Source organism: Salmo salar, chromosome ssa23 (genome assembly GCF_905237065.1).
Source record: "Salmo salar chromosome ssa23, Ssal_v3.1, whole genome shotgun sequence".
In the NCBI taxonomy this organism is placed as follows: Eukaryota; Metazoa; Chordata; class Actinopteri; order Salmoniformes; family Salmonidae; genus Salmo; species Salmo salar.
In genome coordinates this window covers 35622791-35640937 of record NC_059464.1, presented here as the reverse complement: position 1 = coordinate 35640937, position 18147 = coordinate 35622791, and the positions used below count along the sequence as shown (strand labels likewise).

Here is an 18147-nt window from a genome sequence, read left to right as displayed (position 1 = left end):
TTTCTCCCTTGAACGGCGATATTCCCGAATCCGCATCTATGGTCCTTTGCCGTCCAGGATCTCCTCCCATGTCCAACTATCCTGGCCACGCTGCTTGGTCCGTTTTTGGTGGGAGGTTCTGTAACGGTCGTCATTAGATGGAGAAGTGGACTAAAGCGCAGCGTGGTAAGTGTTCATGATTCTTTATTATCACAACACACTCAAACAAAATAACAAAAGGCGAAAAACGAAAAACGAAAACGCACAGTTCTGTCAGGCAACAGATGCTAAACAGAAAACAAACTCCCACAAACACAGGAAGAAAACAGGCTGCCTAAATATGATTCCCAATCAGAGACAACGATAGACAGCTGCCTCTGATTGGGAACCACACTCGGCCCAAAAACAAAGAAACAGAAAACATAGATTTTCCCACCCGAGTCACACCCTGACCTAACCAAACATAGAGAATAATAAGGATCTCTATGTTCAGGGCGTGACACCCCCTCTCTACTGAACATAATGTAGGGAGTAAAATCGAATGAAAAATGAACCTGGTAATCTAATTTAATTTACTTTGGGCCTATGGGTTTAACATTCTGAATTAATAATTATGTTGAACAGAGAAGACGCTTCTTTTGAGTTCCGTGAGATCATCCATTACCCAACAAAATAACATCAATTTATTTAGCCAAATTTTTTTTATGACTCCAGACAGTAGGCTATTATTCCTATTTCCTGGATGACTGAATTTTTCTGCATGTCTATTCAACATTTGGATAAAAGAAATCATGCCATAAATTAAGATATATATATTTTTTTTTCACAATGCAATGCGGCATATTGACAACTCAAATGACTTTGAAAGAGCCTTAACCTACAGAAAGCCTATAGCCGACATAACAAAACAAGATATTTACATTCAATATAGTTTAGATAACACGATCATTTAATTGTAACTTAAAAAACAATTCCTGGAATTGAATATAGGCTGCAAAAATTCTACATTTATTGAGTATAAGCCTACTGAAACTTTTACCATGGCCTGCATATGGCTATTCTTTCAGAACGACTGGCCTTCTGTTGTCTGCAGTTTTGAGTTGGGAACTGTCCCACTCTGTGCTGAATAGCACCACTCCATGAGACAACGCTCTTTGTCTATGTAATGGGCTGTAAGGCACAAGTATCCTGTTTCGGGAAAATGGTCAGTCCACGTCAAGTGCAATTGCGTCAATACCCAAGTTCTCTCTCAACTCCGGGACCACCCGCCAGCTGATTTTTTGGCCCATGCAGGACTCTATAATGCGAGAGAAGAGAGACTCTTGGACAGAAGAGAGACTCTTGGATAGAAACATTCACACCTCCAATAACTTACAAAAGGATTGTCTAATAGCTTGGCTAGGTGTGAAAATTCAGTTTAGGCTACGGATAGATGTTGCCGGTCAGTCATCTGAGTGAGGACATGAGCGAGCGCACCTTCTGAATGAATGATTATGGAATGTTACCGAATAGATAACAACAATAGAAAGAAGCATTTGGTAACATCTCGATTTACAGCATTTCCCTCACTCAGACAACAACAAATGAGCAAAAGTACCGCAATTAGCGGGAGAGGTGGGGGCATCTTCTTGTTGCGCCAATGTGCTTAAGTTTATAACAGCTGTCAGTCAAAACCCATACAGCACTGTGAACTGGAGAACGGGCTACAACAAAAATAATCGTAAATAAAAGCCAGGATATAATATCAAAAAGAGAATGGAGAATGGAACTAGTCACATTTGAATTGAAACGACCAGATTTAACTGAAAAAAAACAAATGTTGGCCTTTAGGGAGCGGTGTCCTGCGCAGAATGGTTGAGCTAATGTGCACTAATGTGATTAGCATGATGTTGTAAGCAACAAGAACATTTCCCAGGACATAGAGATGTCTTATATGGTCAGAAAGCTTAAATTGCACTGTTCAATTTACAGTAGCTATTACAGTGAAAAAATACCATGCTATTGTTTGAGGAGAGTGCACAGATATGTACCTGAAAATGTATCAATTAACCAATTAGGCACATTTGGGCAGACTTGATACAATATTTTGAACAGTAATGCAATGGTTAATTGGATCAGTCTAAAACTTTGCACATACACTGCTGCCATCTAGTGGCCAAAATCTAAATTGGGCCTAGACTCCTAAGTCATATATTGACCTTTCTCTTGCATTTCAAAGATGAAACTAAATGTTTTTTCTTTGTATTATCTTTTACCAGATATAATGTGTTATATTATTCTATATTAATTTCACATTCCCACAAACTTCTTAGTGTTTCCTTTCAAATGGTATCAAGAATATGCATATCCTTGCTTCAGGTCCTGAGCTACAGGCATTTAGATTTGGGTATGTTATTTTAGGAAAACATTGATAAAAAGGGTCCGATCCTAACCATCCAAATATTTCATACACTATTCTGCACATATTGGGACTTGGCTTGCTTGATCTTCTTCTTTTTTTCTTCCCATGGGCCTATAATGAAATATATAATTCAATTTTAATCATGAAGTGTATTCACAATTGCATGGCGTGGTGCTCTTTGCTCGGCTTCTAATGCCCTGATTAATAAGTGGAATAGATGTGCTTAAAGATGCCCTCTGGTGGTTCGAACTTTTAATTGAGGAACCAATGTATCCATTAAACAATGTAAACTACGCTTTGGTCCTGTTATTGCTCACACAATTTATATTTGGTGCAAAATGTTTAAACATTGTAACTCGGCATGCCCATAAGCCAATATTTCACAATAATGCCTTGCGATCTGGAAGGCAGCCTTTTGCATCCCCACAATGGTCCAAAGTTGGAATCCGTAACTTGCCAATATCATGGACAGTAATGGTTAGAGAACATTCAAAGATTTGAAAGACACATATACTACCAATCTAAAGTCTGGACACTGTCACGACTCCCGCCGAAGTCGACCCCTCTCCTTGTTCGGGCGGCGTTCGGCGGTCGACGTCACCGGCTTACTAGTTGCCACCGATCGATGTTTCACTGTTCGTTTGGTTTTGTCTTTATTGTGTACACCTGTTTTGATTTTCCCTAATTATGTTCATTATTTAAACCTCTGCATTTCCTGTTTGTCTTGTCGGTGATTGTTTGTCAGTTTTATGTAGCTGGAGGTGTTTCTCCAACTATGTATTTTGATGAGAAGATTTATGGATAATTTTAGTAAACACGTTTTGTTTACCTTTATCCCTGTGTCCTGCGCCTGACTCATCCACTTCTCTAAGAAAAGCATTACAGACACACCTACTCATTCAAGGGTTTTTCTTTATTTTTACTATTTTCTACATTGTAGAGTAATAGTGAAGAAATCAAAACTATGAAATAACACATATGGAATTATGTAGTAACCAAAAAAGTGTTAAACAAATCAAAATATATTTTATATTTCAGATTCTTCAAATAACCACCCTTTGCCTTGATGACAGCTTTGCATACTCTTGGCATTCTCTCAACCAGCTTCACCTGGAATGCTTTTCCAACAGTCTTGAAGGAGTTCCCACATATGCTGAGCACTTGTTGGCTGCTTTTCCTCCACTCTGCGGTCAGACTCATCCCAAACCATCTCAATTTGGTTGAGGTCGGGGGATTGTGGAGGCCAGGTCATCTCATGCAGCACTCCATCACTCTCCTTCTTGGTAAAATAGCCCTTACACAGCCTGGAGGTGTGTTGGGTCATTGTCCTGTTGAAAAACAGATGAGAGTTCCACTAAGCCCAAACCAGATGGGATGGCGTATCACTGCAGAATGCTGTGGTAGCCATGCTGGTTAAGTGTGCCTTAAATTCGAAATAAATCACAGACAGTGTCACCAGCAAAGCACCCCCACACCATAACACCTCCTCCATGCTTTACGGTGGGAAATACACATGCGGAGATCATCTGCTCTCCCACACCTTGTCTCAGAAAGACACGGCGGTGGGAACTAAAAATCTCCAATTTGGACTCCACACCAAAGGACAAATTTCCACCGGTCTAATGTCCCTTGCTCGTGTTTCTTGGCCCAAGCAAGTCTCTTCTTCTTATTGGTGTCCTTTAGTAGTGGTTTCTTTGCAGCAATTCGACCATGAAGGCCTGATTCACACAGTCTCCTCTGAACAGTTGATGTTGAGATGTGTCTGTTACTTGAACTCTGAAGCATCTATATGTTCTGCAATTTCTGAGGCTGGTAACTCTAATGAACTTATCTTCTGCAGCAGAGGTAACTGGGTCTTCCATTCCCGTGGCAGTCCTCATGAGAGCCAGTTTCATCATAGCACTTGATGGTTTTTGCGACTGCACTTGAAGAAACTTACAAAGTTCTTGAAATATTCCTTATTGCCTGACCATGTCTTAATGTAGTGATGGACTGTCGTTTCTCTTTGCTTATTTGAGCTGTTCTTGCCATAATATTTACTTGGTCTTTTACCAAATAGGGCTATCTTCTGTATCTTCCTTGTCACAACACAACTGATTGGCTCAAACGCATTAAGAAGGAAATAAATTCCACAAATACATTTTTAACAAGGCACACACGTTAATTGAAATGCATTCCAGGTGACTACCTGGTTGAGAGAATGCCAAGAGTGTTCAAAGCTGTCATCAAGGCAAAGGGTGGCTATTTGAAGAATCTCAAATATAAAATATATTTTGATTTGTTTGACACTTTTTCGGTTACTGTCACGCCCTGATCTGTTTCACCTGTTCCTGTGATTGTCTCCACCCCCTCCAGGTGTCGCTTATTTTCCCTGGTGTATTTATCCCTGTGAGCGTATTTAACACACAAGCGTGTTTTTCCTGTTCTCCTTTTGCTATTCTATTTTTGATAGTCTTCCCGGTTTTGACCCTTGCCTGTTTCTGGACTCTGTACCCGTCTGCCTGACCATTCTGCATGCCTTGACCACAAGCCTTTCTGCCACTCTGTACCTCCTGGACTCTGATCTGGTTTTGACCTTTTGCCTGTCCATGACCATTCTCTTGCCTACTCCTTTTGGATTATTAAACATTGTAAGACTCCAACCATCTGCCTCGTGTCTGCAGCTGGGTCTCGGCTTGTGCCTTGATAGGTTACTACATTATTCCATATGTGTTATTTAATAGTTTTGATGTCTTCACTATTGTTCTACAATGTAGAAAATAGCAAAAATAAAGAACCATTGAATGAGTAGGCATTCTAAAACCTTTGACCGGTAGTGTATACAGTGCATTTGTAAAGTATTCAGACCCCTTGACTTTTTCACATTTTGTTAAGTTACAGCCTTATTCTAAAATGGATGAAATCGTTTTTCCCCCTCATCATTCTACTCACAATACCCCATAATGACAAGGCAAAAACAGTTTTTTAGAATGTTTGCCTATTATTATTTTTCTAAGTATTCAGACCCTTTACTCAGTGCTTTGTTGAAGCACCTTTGGCATCGATTATGGCCTCAATTCTTCTTGGGTATGGCACTACAAGCTTGGCACACCTGTATTCTTCTCTCCAGATCCTCTCACTCGTCAAATATTTCTAGGGACTGTCAACTTTACAGATTCGGTCATTCTCTGGCACGGCATTAGTATGAAAGACAACGTCCTCCTGGTTTTCCCCATGTCATGTTCTGCTCTCTTGACCAGACAAGGTTTTATTTGTTAATGATCCAGCTCTATAACATTCTTGATGATATTGCGCTAGGTCCGAAGGGGTTGGAGGACAATCCTACATCACTCCCAAAGCACCACTCCTCCTAATCAAAATATATTAATCACTTTCATATTAGTATTACTCGCTCAACTAACGAAGTGAATCATTCATCGTCCAAGTTCTATGTACAGGAACACAGTTCTACAGTAACTATAGTAACCTTGGGGAATACACAAGAGGTGTGACTGTGAGGTGTTTTCTTTCTGACAGGCAGAGGTCAGAGGAGCGCTGGGTCAGTCAGTCTATAGGGTCATCGTGTCAAACACTGTCCACACACACTGTGGGGTTTTTCCACTTCCCACAGATGTGATGGTCGGGATGTGTGTGTGCGTGTGTGTTTGTGTGTGCGTACCTGTGGGTCGGACAGGCGGCCCAGGTCTGGGTAAAGGTAGAACTTGATTCCTATGAAGGCTCCCGGTAGGGTGACCCCTCTGATGAGCAGGATACACAGCATGATGTAGGGGAAGGTAGCTGTGAAATACACCACCTGAGGGAACAGTGTTAGGGTTGTACTGTACATACACATGGCTACGGTATGCACAGTGCAAAACAGTACAGCACCAAGGATCACAGATAGCAATGTACAACACAGTGGGTTAAACAGGTGTCTATTCATAATAAGAAGCAAAAGAGTCACTACACACTCTAAAAAAAGAGCTATCTAGAACATAAAAGGGTTTTTCGGCTGTCAACACAGGGAGAACCCCTTTTGGTTCCATGTAGAACCCTCTGTAGAAAGGGTTCTACCTGGACCCCAAAAGGGTTCTATGGGGACAGCCAAATAACTATTTTGGAACCCTTTTTTCTAAGAGTGTAGTCATCTCAGGTACTGTATCACGTTATCTGCCAGACTTCAACAGGACCACATACCTAGAGTACCTGGCTGTCCAAAGGTGTTAAGCAACTTTGAGAAATGCGTATAAATACTTAGAATATGTCCTGAACAAGTGACCAGACCAGGAGTAACTCTTGGTCCTATTGATTGCCAGAGAATATGCTATTGACTTTTTCAAATTTAAGAGCCTTTCCGGTAAGAACACCTTTCTATATACCGGTGCTGTTAAGTGGAATAAACTACCACAACAACTTAAAGCTATATCGACCAAAACGTATTTTTAAACGAATGTCAAAAGCTTTCTGGTGACTGAACGGTAGAACCATTTTCATGTCTGTATCTATATCATTTATTGCACCATGCACTTTAAGGGACCACAATGGAAATACAGTAAATCGTTGTATTTCTTAAACTGCCAAATAAAATCACTCAATCAATCAATCTGGATAGGGCTCAGAGGTTCTTCCTGTTCAGGAACTGTATTAGGGAGGCTCACAGAGACAGAAGGTAGAGTACCTTGCCAGTGGACTTGACTCCCTTCCAGATACAGAAGTAAACCAGTATCCAGGCTATGGCCAGACACAGCACCAGGTCCCAGTTGAGAGATCCTATATTGTCTATGCCAGAGGAGATACGCAGAACCCTCCGCCTACAAAATCACAAACACACAAGGGAACAGATAACGTGAGATAACTATAAGTGGATACATATGTGATTGCTATTTACAGATAACCAAACATGATTAGTAAGCTCTGAAATTACAGAGCAAACATGTACATTATGGAGGTATCTGTAAGGACACCACAGCTCTTAAAATCACCCATAAAGAAGACTATCTTCAAGCCATCGTGTTTTTGTATTCAGCAGTGCAACACCACTTGGCAAGACAACAGCCAGTTGGCTGAGGAATAAACAGTAGGCCACCCAGGCTCCTTAAGGGGATGGAGAAACAATAGACTCTTAGTACTTACTCCCAGAACTCAATGACAGGAGACGTGGCGTTCAGACGTAGCTGATTGAAAGAGTCATTCATCCTCTGGAACTCCAAGCAGGAATCTTGAGAACAGAAATGCACAACAAGTTCACACAAGTTCAGTGAGGACACCAGCTATGTGGTTTCTCTAGGGAACCCAACCATATTCTAACGTTAGGTAAGACTACATGGGACACCACCAACTGCTGATGTAAAAAGTCTTTATAAATACATTTGATTAATAAGTGAGTGTAGTCCTGGATGTTTCTGCTCAACCTCTCTCTGTATATGGTGGCATATTGGAGTTTTCCTAATTCGATCGTGTTTTGAGGGCAGCTCTGTCTCGAGGGCAGAAACAATGTGAATGTTTAGGCAATAAATACGATTGGTTCAGTTTAAGTAATCTCAATTGGTTTGGGTTAGGGGTTGGGTGACATTCGAACCAGCAACCTTGCCATTGAGCTTTCATCCAACCAATCATATTCCTTCTGCCCAAGAGGAAGAGCTTCGACAAGATTGAATAAGGAAAACGTCCACTGAGCCTATGGTGGATCTCTGACCTGTGTTCCATGTGTTGTTGCAGGAGGCCCAGGGCAGGTCCCAGGTGAAGGAGTAGGACAGGTAGAAGATGGCCCAGGCCAGGACGATGATGTAATAGAAGTTCAACAGAGCCACGATGACTTGTGTGGCGTAGCCCACTCCTGCAGCGGGGACCAAGGACAAGTGGAGCATTGTGGTTCGCTATGACAATGCTTTTCAATGTTGAATACAACAACACGCATGAAAACCATGACTTCATTCACATTGCCGACTCCACCATTTCCCATCCGGTAGCCTCTCTGGCTCCTGTGTGAATGTCTACAGTTATATTGTCCTTATTAGGGGCCAATTGAATGATGAAAGCGTTGGATACTTGGAAGTGTGCCAGTGTCAGTGGCATGCCAACCATTACATCAACCCCCTCCTACTACATACTGGCAGACAAGCATGCACAAACACACACATGCACTCACACACATGCACAAACACACACATGCACTCACACACATGCACTAACGCAAAAGGTTCTCAAAATGTCTCTCTTATTCCATTCCGTTATGCAGACAAGTAGTAGACATGACTGTAGATAGAGGTAAAATCCACCAAAAAAACGATGTTTTGGTATTTTTATAATTAGTCCACTGTTGATATAGTCCCAAAATGTTTTGCCCTTTGAAGAAGCAACGTGATGATGCAAAATATCAAAAATATAGTTTTTGAGTGGATTTTCCCTTTAATCCTGTCCTTGAAACACATTCATATGCAGTGCACATGAAATAAAATATAGTTCTGACAAAATGTTTTGTAACTGTACTATAACCGAAAAGCCAGTAGTTTCACAGGAACATCCAAATGAGCAAATCTGTGAAGAAAGGCATTTCTTCATAGACAGTAGATATTAGTGGAGGATCACCTTCAAACAGTGGAGTGATCTTCCTCCAACAGGTGATACCGCCCTCGCTGGTGTACTGTCCTAGAGCTGTCTCCAGGAAGAATACTGGGATCCCACACGTGAAGAGGAAGATCAGGTAGGGGATGAAGAAAGCCCCTGTTGGGAGGAGAGGGGAAGTTGTCGACTCGAGCACTAGAACTCCATTTTGATATGAGGTCAGAGGACATATGTAATCAACAAGGATGATGCTTTTTGAGGCAACATTTCAAGGTTGGACGTCCCAAAGGTACTCTAAAATGCTACCTTGATTTGGCCCATTTTAAAGTCAGCATCCCACGTTTCCTTCGCCGGGTAGGATATCCACAGATCTTGTGGTGCAACTTCTGTTACAATTAATGATGGACGGAAGACCCCGATTTGGAGAACATTTTCCAGAAGAATGAGGAGTAACTTTGTGAAATGTGTGTATTAAGTTTATTTATTTTCCAAATGATTTGAAAATGTTGATCAAATTACTGTCATTTGTATAATAATGTAAATCATTTGGACAATGGCGAGTTTGCTGTTACAATGCTATTACTATGACATTTTACCAAGATATGAGAAATGGGGTCTAGACATAATACATCAATTATTGTTTTCTGATAAAATGATACATTCTCTTCACCCTAAAGTTCTACAGATATAAAAACAATGAAGTTTAAGAAACCCAGGACTACCTTGTGCCCCCGTCCGTCCGTCCGTCTGTTTGTCTACTCAACCTCTTTTAAAACGACCAATTTAAAAGACATCAACCCTGTCATTCTGAAAAACTCCTTTTAATTGGTACCTCCATAATATTGTGGGATATAATAAATTCCAAACAGGAGTATGTTGTTTGCTACTGTTGTACTGCATGATTTATATGTTTGATGTGTCTGGGCTTGGCAGGCGGCACAGAAGCATAAACATATCAGTCAAAAATTCATTAGGGGGATTTATTGCTCAACAACAATTTACATACCTTCAAATTAGCACTATTGAGGTTTTACACCACTGCTAATCCCAGATTCCATGCCCTTCATAACGGTTTCTAGCATTAAAACACAATGTACTCAAAGGCTCCAGTGCCATTTAAGTTCATAACAACAGGCTTTGGGTCAGTTAAAGGCAATATAGCTGGTAAACTTACATTTCTTTAATGATATGGATATGACATCAGTCACAGTTGTCCTGATCAATAGTACTGAAGGACAATTATGAACCGATAATATGAACAAAATGATGTGACATGTTGTCATTGAGCACTGTGATGGTTGCCCTTTCCTGCACTCAAATGACCTAGTGGCCTCATGGGTGGAATGTTATTCATATCTTTCCTAATTACATTATTAAAAAATATATTTAAAAAAACAGCCAAAAATCTGGTCTTTTTATGTGAAACGGTTTTTGTTATATTTCAGTCTTCTGTGAAGTATATAAAGTGTAATATTGGGATGCAAACTCAACATTGAACACATTTCAACTCTATATCTGACATGGTACAGGTTTCTTCTTTTCTTTTAGTCCATAACCATGTGTGTGAGGTGTATACTTTTGTTTCAAAATATATTTGTTTAAAACTACCAAGAAACACTCTGAGTGACCCAGATTTAGCCCACTGCAGTAAAAGGATAACACCCACCTCCTCCGTTCTTGTAGCACAGGTAAGGGAAGCGCCACACATTTCCCAGTCCTATGATCTCCCCGGCGACAGACAGGACAAACTCCACCTTGTTGCCCCACTGACCCCTCTCCTTCATCTTCTCATCGCTCTGTGGCACAATGTCCAGGGGCCGACTGTGATCGTTGGAGGGGTCCATCTTGGGCAGGCTCTCCATGTCGCCTGAAGAAGCAACACATTAGAGTGAGTGAAGGAGAGGTGAGACACTGGGAGGGAGAGTAACACTACCTTACATAATTATATAGGCTAACCCCACAGCCTAAGGTCTTGCATTTACTGTGTAGTGATATGGAGCAGGGAAGGGGTTTCTCTTGTAGTATCTGTATACCTTTATCACACCACTCCCAGATCAACAGGCTCATCTTAAAGCAAACACAACGTTACAGTCTTTAAGTCTCCCTGGGGACTATCTCCTGGAAATGAACAATGGGAGGAGTACAAGCCTCAAAGACATGGGGGTTATTGGGGCCCTTCAGTTGTGCATACATCCCCTTTGAGTGTTTGGAACAAAGGTCAAGCAGCAAGAGGTGTGAGAGAAGGAAGAATTTCAAGACATTCTGTAGTTCTCACGCACAATTTACGGCAAGCAAGAATCAAACATTGACAAAACATTAAGAACACCTGCTCTTTCAATGACATTGACTGACCAGGTGAATCTAGGTGAAAGCTATGATCCCTTATTAATGTCACTTGTTAAATCCACTTCAATCAGTGTAGATGAAGGGGAGGAGACAGGTTAAAGAAGGATTTTTAAGCCTTGAGACAGAATATTGAGACATGGATTGTGTATGTGTGCCTTGCAGAGGGTGAATGGGCAAGACAAAATATTTAAGTGTCTGAACGGGATGTGGAAGTAGGTGCCAGGTGCACTGGTTTGAGTGTGTCAAGAACTGCAACGCTGTTGGGTTTTTCACACTCAACAGTTTCCTGTGTGTATCAAGAATGGTCCAACATCCAAAGAACATGCAGCCAACTTGACACAACTGGGGGAAGCATTGGAGTCAACATGGGCCAGCATCCCTGTGGAACTCAATATTAGGAAGGTCTTCTTAATGTTTTGTACACTCTGTCCCTCACTGTCTAGAAGGGGTCCCGTTACTGAAAATTGGGTCTTACGTGACGGCTTGTTTGAGCTTCACAACTCATGGCCGGACGGTGTTTAGGTCCAGTGATGCTGAAAGAGGAAACAGACAGCTCACTGACCGTGCTCACTACTGTCGTATCTCATTAACAAGGCCTCTCATCACCCTCCCACTCCCTCTCTGTTTCTTTCTCTTTCACTCTCTCTTCTTCCCTCTCACTCTCTCCCTCACTCTATCTCTCTCTGACCCCCTTGTCTCCCTCTCTCAACTTGGTTAGTCCAGTAGCCCCTCCCGTCACAGATCAAACAAAACATATTCATGTTCGGCCTGCGGGAGAGGACTGTTCCACGAATCCTCCCCCCCTTAACCCAAAACACCAGGGCCATTCCGACCTGGCTCTCCTGGGTCTAATAAGACGGCTGTTTTCTCGGCAGAGAGAGTTGAATTTAGGTCTGCAACAATAGGAGAGATGGCAACCACGTTGTGCCATAAGCTTTGGGAATGTGCTCTTAGCTCAACCTATCACTGGTAGAGCAGGGCAGGGTGGATGGGATGGAGGGGAGAGAGGAGCCAACATCTTCTGAGCCTGGGCCAAATTGTGGCCAGCGGTAAAAATAGAGCCCCTTGTTTTCAGAAGGTATTTGGTGGGAATGAAGGCTTGGCATCATAAAGGACTCTTATTGGCAAGGGGCTTCTTTGTGCTGCTGGGACGGCATAGAGGAGATCTCCAGGCTGCCAGGGAGCTTGATCACACTTTACCTTGGTTTTTCACAGGCTCAGTGTGGGCCACGGGGGCAGTGTGACCCACAAGCCAAATTCCTCCACACTGAGACCTCTCCAGACTCCAGTCCAGGGGTGCAGGCCCCACTTTTTTTTTTACTTGGTGAGAATAAATATTTGTCTCATTTTTAGTAACAGGACAGCTGCTTTGCAGATAGGTGTTTATACAGAAGCTAGGGGGCTGTCTGAAATGAAGGCCAAGACTGAGGAGAACCGAGCACGCCAAGCCTCAAGCCAAGCATTCACCTCACTCATAAAGCCTCACGCAAAGCCACTGGGCCAGCATTCACCTCTCTCATAAAGTCTCACGCAAAGCCACTGGGCCAGCATTCACCTCTCTCATAAAGTCTCACGCAAAGCCACTGGGCCAGCATTCACCTCTCTCATAAAGTCTCACGCAAAGCCACTGGGCCAGCATTCACCTCTCTCATAAAGTCTCAAGCCAAGTCACTGGGCCAGCATTCACCTCTCTCATAAAAGACTACACTTCAACAGACTCACTGACTGACTACAGTGGGTAGCCTACTGGACATTACTGTTTCTGTCAGCCTACTGGATATCACTGTTTCTGTCAGCCTACTGGGTATCACTCTTTCTGTCAGCCTACTGGATATCTCTCTTTCTGTCAGCCTACTGGATATCTCTCTTTCTGTCAGCCTATCGGATATCTCTCTTTCTGTCAGCCTATCGGATATCACTGTTTCTGTCAGCCTATCGGATATCACTGTTTCTGTCAGCCTATCGGATATCACTCTTTCTGTCAGCCTACTGGATATCACTGTTTCTGTCAGCCTATCGGATATCACTCTTTCTGTCAGCCTACTGGATATCTCTCTTTCTGTCAGCCTACTGGATATCACTGTTTCTATCAGCCTATCGGATATCACTCTTTCTGTCAGCCTACTGGATATCTCTCTTTCTGTCAGCCTACTGGATATCACTGTTTCTGTCAGCCTATCAGATATCACTGTTTCTGTCAGCCTACTGGATATCACTCTTTCTGTCAGCCTACTGGATATCTCTCTTTCTGTCAGCCTACTGGATATCACTGTTTCTGTCAGCCTATCAGATATCACTGTTTCTGTCAGCCTACTGGATATCACTGTTTCTGTCAGCCTATCGGATATCACTGTTTCTGTCAGCCTACTGGATATCACTGTTTCTGTCAGCCTACTGGATATCACTCTCTCTGTCAGCCTACTGGATATCACTCTCTCTGTCAGACTACTGGATATCTCTCTCTGTCAGACTACTGGATATCACTCTCTCTGTCAGCCTACTGGATATCACTGTTTCTGTCAGCCTACTGCATATCACTCTTTCTGTCAGTCTACTGGATATCTCTCTTTCTGTCAGCCTACTGGATATCACTGTTTCTGTCAGCCTATCAGATATCACTGTTTCTGTCAGCCTACTGGATATCACTGTTTCTGTCAGCCTATCGGATATCACTGTTTCTGTCAGCCTACTGGATATCACTGTTTCTGTCAGCCTACTGGATATCACTCTCTCTGTCAGCCTACTGGATATCACTCTCTCTGTCAGACTACTGGATATCTCTCTCTGTCAGACTACTGGATATCACTCTCTCTGTCAGCCTACTGGATATCACTCTCTCTGTCAGACTACTGGATATCTCTCTTTCTGTCAGCCTACTGGATATCACTCTTTCTGGCAGCCCACTGGATATTACTCTTTCTGGCAGCCTACTGGATATCACTCTTTCTGTCAGCCTAATGGATATCACTCTTTCTGTCTGAATACTGGATATCACTATTTCTGACTACAAGTGGTGGGAAAAGTACCCAGTTGTCATACTTGAGTAAAAGTAAAGATACCTTAATAGAAAATGACTCAAGTAAAAGTGAATGTCCCCCAGTAAAATACTACTTGAGCAAAAGTGTCGAAGTATTTGGTTTTAAACCTATGTAAGTGTCAAAAGTACATTTAATTGATAAAGTATACTTAAGCATCAAAAGTAAAAGTATAAATACTTTCAAATTCCTTATATTAAGCAAACCAGACGCCAGAATTTTCTTGTTTTAAAAATGTACGGATAGTCAGGGGATATCACTATTTCTACTCTTTTCCCAGAAAACCCAGGGGTTATTATTTGACTGTGAACGTATGTTTGTGTTCATGTTGTGTTCCTATGTGTGAGAATCTGTGTGTGGGTTTGAGTGTGTGTGTGTGTGTTCATGTCTGTTTAATCATTTGCTGTTCCTACTGCAGGTGTGGATTGATGTTGGCCCTCAGATCTTCTTCACCTACGCTGCCATCTTGGGAAATGTTCTCCATAAGATTTGCTTCATGACATTGTGAAATAATAGATGGCTGTTGTGAATATAAGTGATTATGATTCTTGGCGTCATACAAAGATAGTCAGAGGATTTAGACTGCAAGTTCCAACCTGAATCACCATTATTCATAACAACCCTATTTTCATCACGGTTTTTTCCTAGGGGGCATAGATATGGCACAAAGCTCCGTACGATACGCTCCGTTGACACACAAAACAGAAAAGGATTTGAATGTTGGAACTAGATGTTCATAAACTTGTCTGAGGACATTACAGCATGCCATCACACCCACCAGTGGTGAGATCCTGCTCCAGCTCTTATTAACATCATTTAACCCTACATTGGTTTTAGGTGCATTGAACCACCAATTGATATAGATTGAGTGTACAAAACATTAGGAACACCTTCCTAATATTGAGCTGCATCCTCTTTTTCCCTCAGAACAGCCTCGATGGCAGGTGTATCGGATTTTAATTTTGCAAACCATTACCAAAAAATTATAAAAATGTTAGATAAATGAACATCTCTGGTCAAATTATTCAACACGTCTGTCTGAAATTATGTTTACATTAAGACTGAGTGTGATACTGTACGTACATGTTTAAATTATCCAGTATCTGAGTTTCTTTGCTTGTCTGAGATAAGTCAAGTGAACACTTGGATCTGGGTGAAAACTCATCATACTGATTGTGGTCAGAATGTACAAGGCACAAGGTCCTGGATGAGTTAAGGACACAACTGAGTGAAAACCCCCAGTGAAAATGTAAACAATGACATTGATTTCCACCACAGGATCAAATCTGCTAGGTTGCTACTGTAGAGCCACGTTTAACAAAACCAAAAAGCTGAATGTTTTAACAACCAGAAATGTATATTAAAAACTATTACTGTACTCAATCTATTTGTATGCCCCTCACTTTGTCCGTCTGACAGAAAAAAACAATAACATTATCCAGACACCTGCAGCAGCTAAGTATGCCAACATAAAGTAGGAATGATTCTCCTGTGGCTCTGGCTGCATCTATCATGGTAACACATTACATATGGATCATTTATTCAGTAACTCTAGCAACAATATTGCATTAACATGGACTTACATACTACAGCAGTTTAGTCATTATTTTTCAATTGCATAATGGAGTTGAGGGGATGGTCCCACTTCAAACTAACTATAACTTATACATTCTTTATATAGCACACAAGTCTTCACAAGCATGGCATGGATCCATAACAAATCATCTAAACGCTGGTGTCATACTATATAAAGGGTGTATAAAGGGTAACATAACAGCTCCTTATGTAGGGTGCTATAGCAGCTCCTTATGTACGGTGACATAACAGCTCCTTATAGAGGGTATCATAACAGATCCTTATGTAGGGTGACATAACATCTCCTTATGTAGGGTGACATAACAGCTCCTTATGTAGGGTGACATAACAGCTCCTTATGTAGGGTGACATAACAGCTCCTTATGTAGGGTGCAAACAAATGGAACATAACCCAACCCACTATACATTTAACTCTAAAGACAAAAGGGCAAGGCAAGTCATGCATGATTCTTATGTTATTCATTAGCCAAGGTTAACCAGGGCAGTTGGGATTGTTTCTAATGATACAGTAACACATTGCATTTAAATTGGTTTAGATGTTCAATGCATTTGTGTCGATCCAACTGAATCTGCACACATTTGTAAGCAACCTGTCAAAAGAGTGATTATGGACCTCATCACCAAAAGTGGTCAACAACAGACGACTTGTCAACCTTACCTTCTTAGAGTATATCCATGACTTGCATGTCATAAAGACTGGATAAGATCCATGGACATTAGCTCCTCTCAATAGATCAACATCTAGACTATTCCTAACCTCAGTGACAGTTTTCATTATTCACAATCAAAAAAGTGCCAAATAATGGGTCCCCAAATGTCTCAATAAGGAAGCAACATCAGACCAGATGGGATATCTTCATAAAGACAAACCAAGCATGGCGCAGAGCCAACATCTAGGATTCAACAATACTCACTGAATATTCATCACACTTAACCATTCAACAAAAAGTTATTTTTAGAAGAGAGCAAACTCATGCCAACCTAAAATGAAGCAGGAAATATGCCACTGTAATTGTGTATGATGATTTCACCAGTACAGATGCATGGAAAAGTAAGCATATTTTTTTTCACCCAGTGCGTACTCACCTTTCATAGTGATGTAAAGACAGCCTTATGGTTTGAATGGTTAGCCAGATATTGACCTGTTGGTGTCCAGGTTGCACTATATAACGTGCATGGAGGGGCGGGGATCTCTGTAACTCCAAACTTTAGTTCAGTCTTCAATGAGCTTCTCGTCAACTTTTCTCTGCACCCTCTGCTAGCCCCCCTTCCTCTAGTTCCATTCAGAAACCCACACACACTCCCCCCCCCACACACACACACACTCAATGCAGCACACTAGAGGTCTGTGCCTTCTCTGTGTGGTGGGTCGATTGCATAACCTTGGAAACACACATTCTCCCAGGGTCTCTCTCTCGGTCTATAGTGAGAGGGGGAGGTGGGATTGGGTTCAATATTGTGTTCAGCCTTATAGATCTCCCTAAATACATTACAGACTGACACACACAGGCATGCATGCAGGCACACACACACACCGTCGCACCCCAAAGAGCCCCATCAAACCCCATCATATATTCCTCTAGTCAAGTGAGATTTCTAAGCTGTCTGCACTGACTGATTGTAATTAAAACATCACTCCTGCTTAGTGAAGCCCCTGCTCCCAAACACATCCCCGATTCATCCCCCGGAAAATAGACCGGATCCCTTCCTCACAGGCCCAGCACCCCATTCACAACATTTTCCCACCGCATGGGGCTAGAGTGGCCCAGTTCAGGGCATTTGTTTGAAGGTTGTGGGTCTTAACAATCCAGAGGCCTTTTCTGGGGTTGACGTGTTCTGGCATTTTCTGCCTTGCAGGTTCTTTTGGGGTGAAGGCATTTTGCTTCTCCCTCCCTCCATTTTCTTTTTCAAATTGTATTAGTATTCTAGCCAAGGACAGAAGTTTGCTTTCCCTCAACCTGCAGTTGTTTGACTTAGTTGTACTTGTATTCAGGGTCTTGGAGAGACCGTAAATTAGAGATACAGCTTGGCTTTGCCAGATAACTATCTAGCTTTCCAGGAATTAACCCCATGTGAAATCAACAAATGATCTATCTGCATAATAGATTTGACTACATCTATAATCTACATCTTTAATTATGCTAACGATTACTCCCAGTGCTTTACTTTGTATGGGGGGGGGTAGCTCAACCCTTCCACCACCAAACTGCCTCTAGTTCATACTGTAGGCATAGGTCCTGTGCATTG

At 41.9% G+C, this 18147-nt stretch overlaps 1 protein-coding gene across 1 annotated transcript in view; it reads right to left on the bottom strand.

Annotated features, from left to right (window-relative positions):
• The window catches only part of LOC106584498 (sodium- and chloride-dependent GABA transporter 2), a 57737-nt gene extending 40573 nt beyond the window's left edge, over positions 1-17164 (bottom strand). The window contains exons 1-7 of the mRNA XM_014169873.2: positions 16987-17164; positions 10590-10790; positions 8948-9082; positions 8055-8195; positions 7493-7577; positions 7038-7170; positions 6039-6173 (exon numbers count right to left, since the gene is read on the bottom strand). Of these exons, the coding sequence (XP_014025348.1) occupies positions 6039-6173; positions 7038-7170; positions 7493-7577; positions 8055-8195; positions 8948-9082; positions 10590-10790; positions 16987-16993 (837 nt within the window). The 5' untranslated portion in view covers positions 16994-17164. The remainder of the gene's footprint in view (positions 1-6038; positions 6174-7037; positions 7171-7492; positions 7578-8054; positions 8196-8947; positions 9083-10589; positions 10791-16986) is intronic.
• Between the last annotated feature and the right edge of the window lie 983 nt (positions 17165-18147).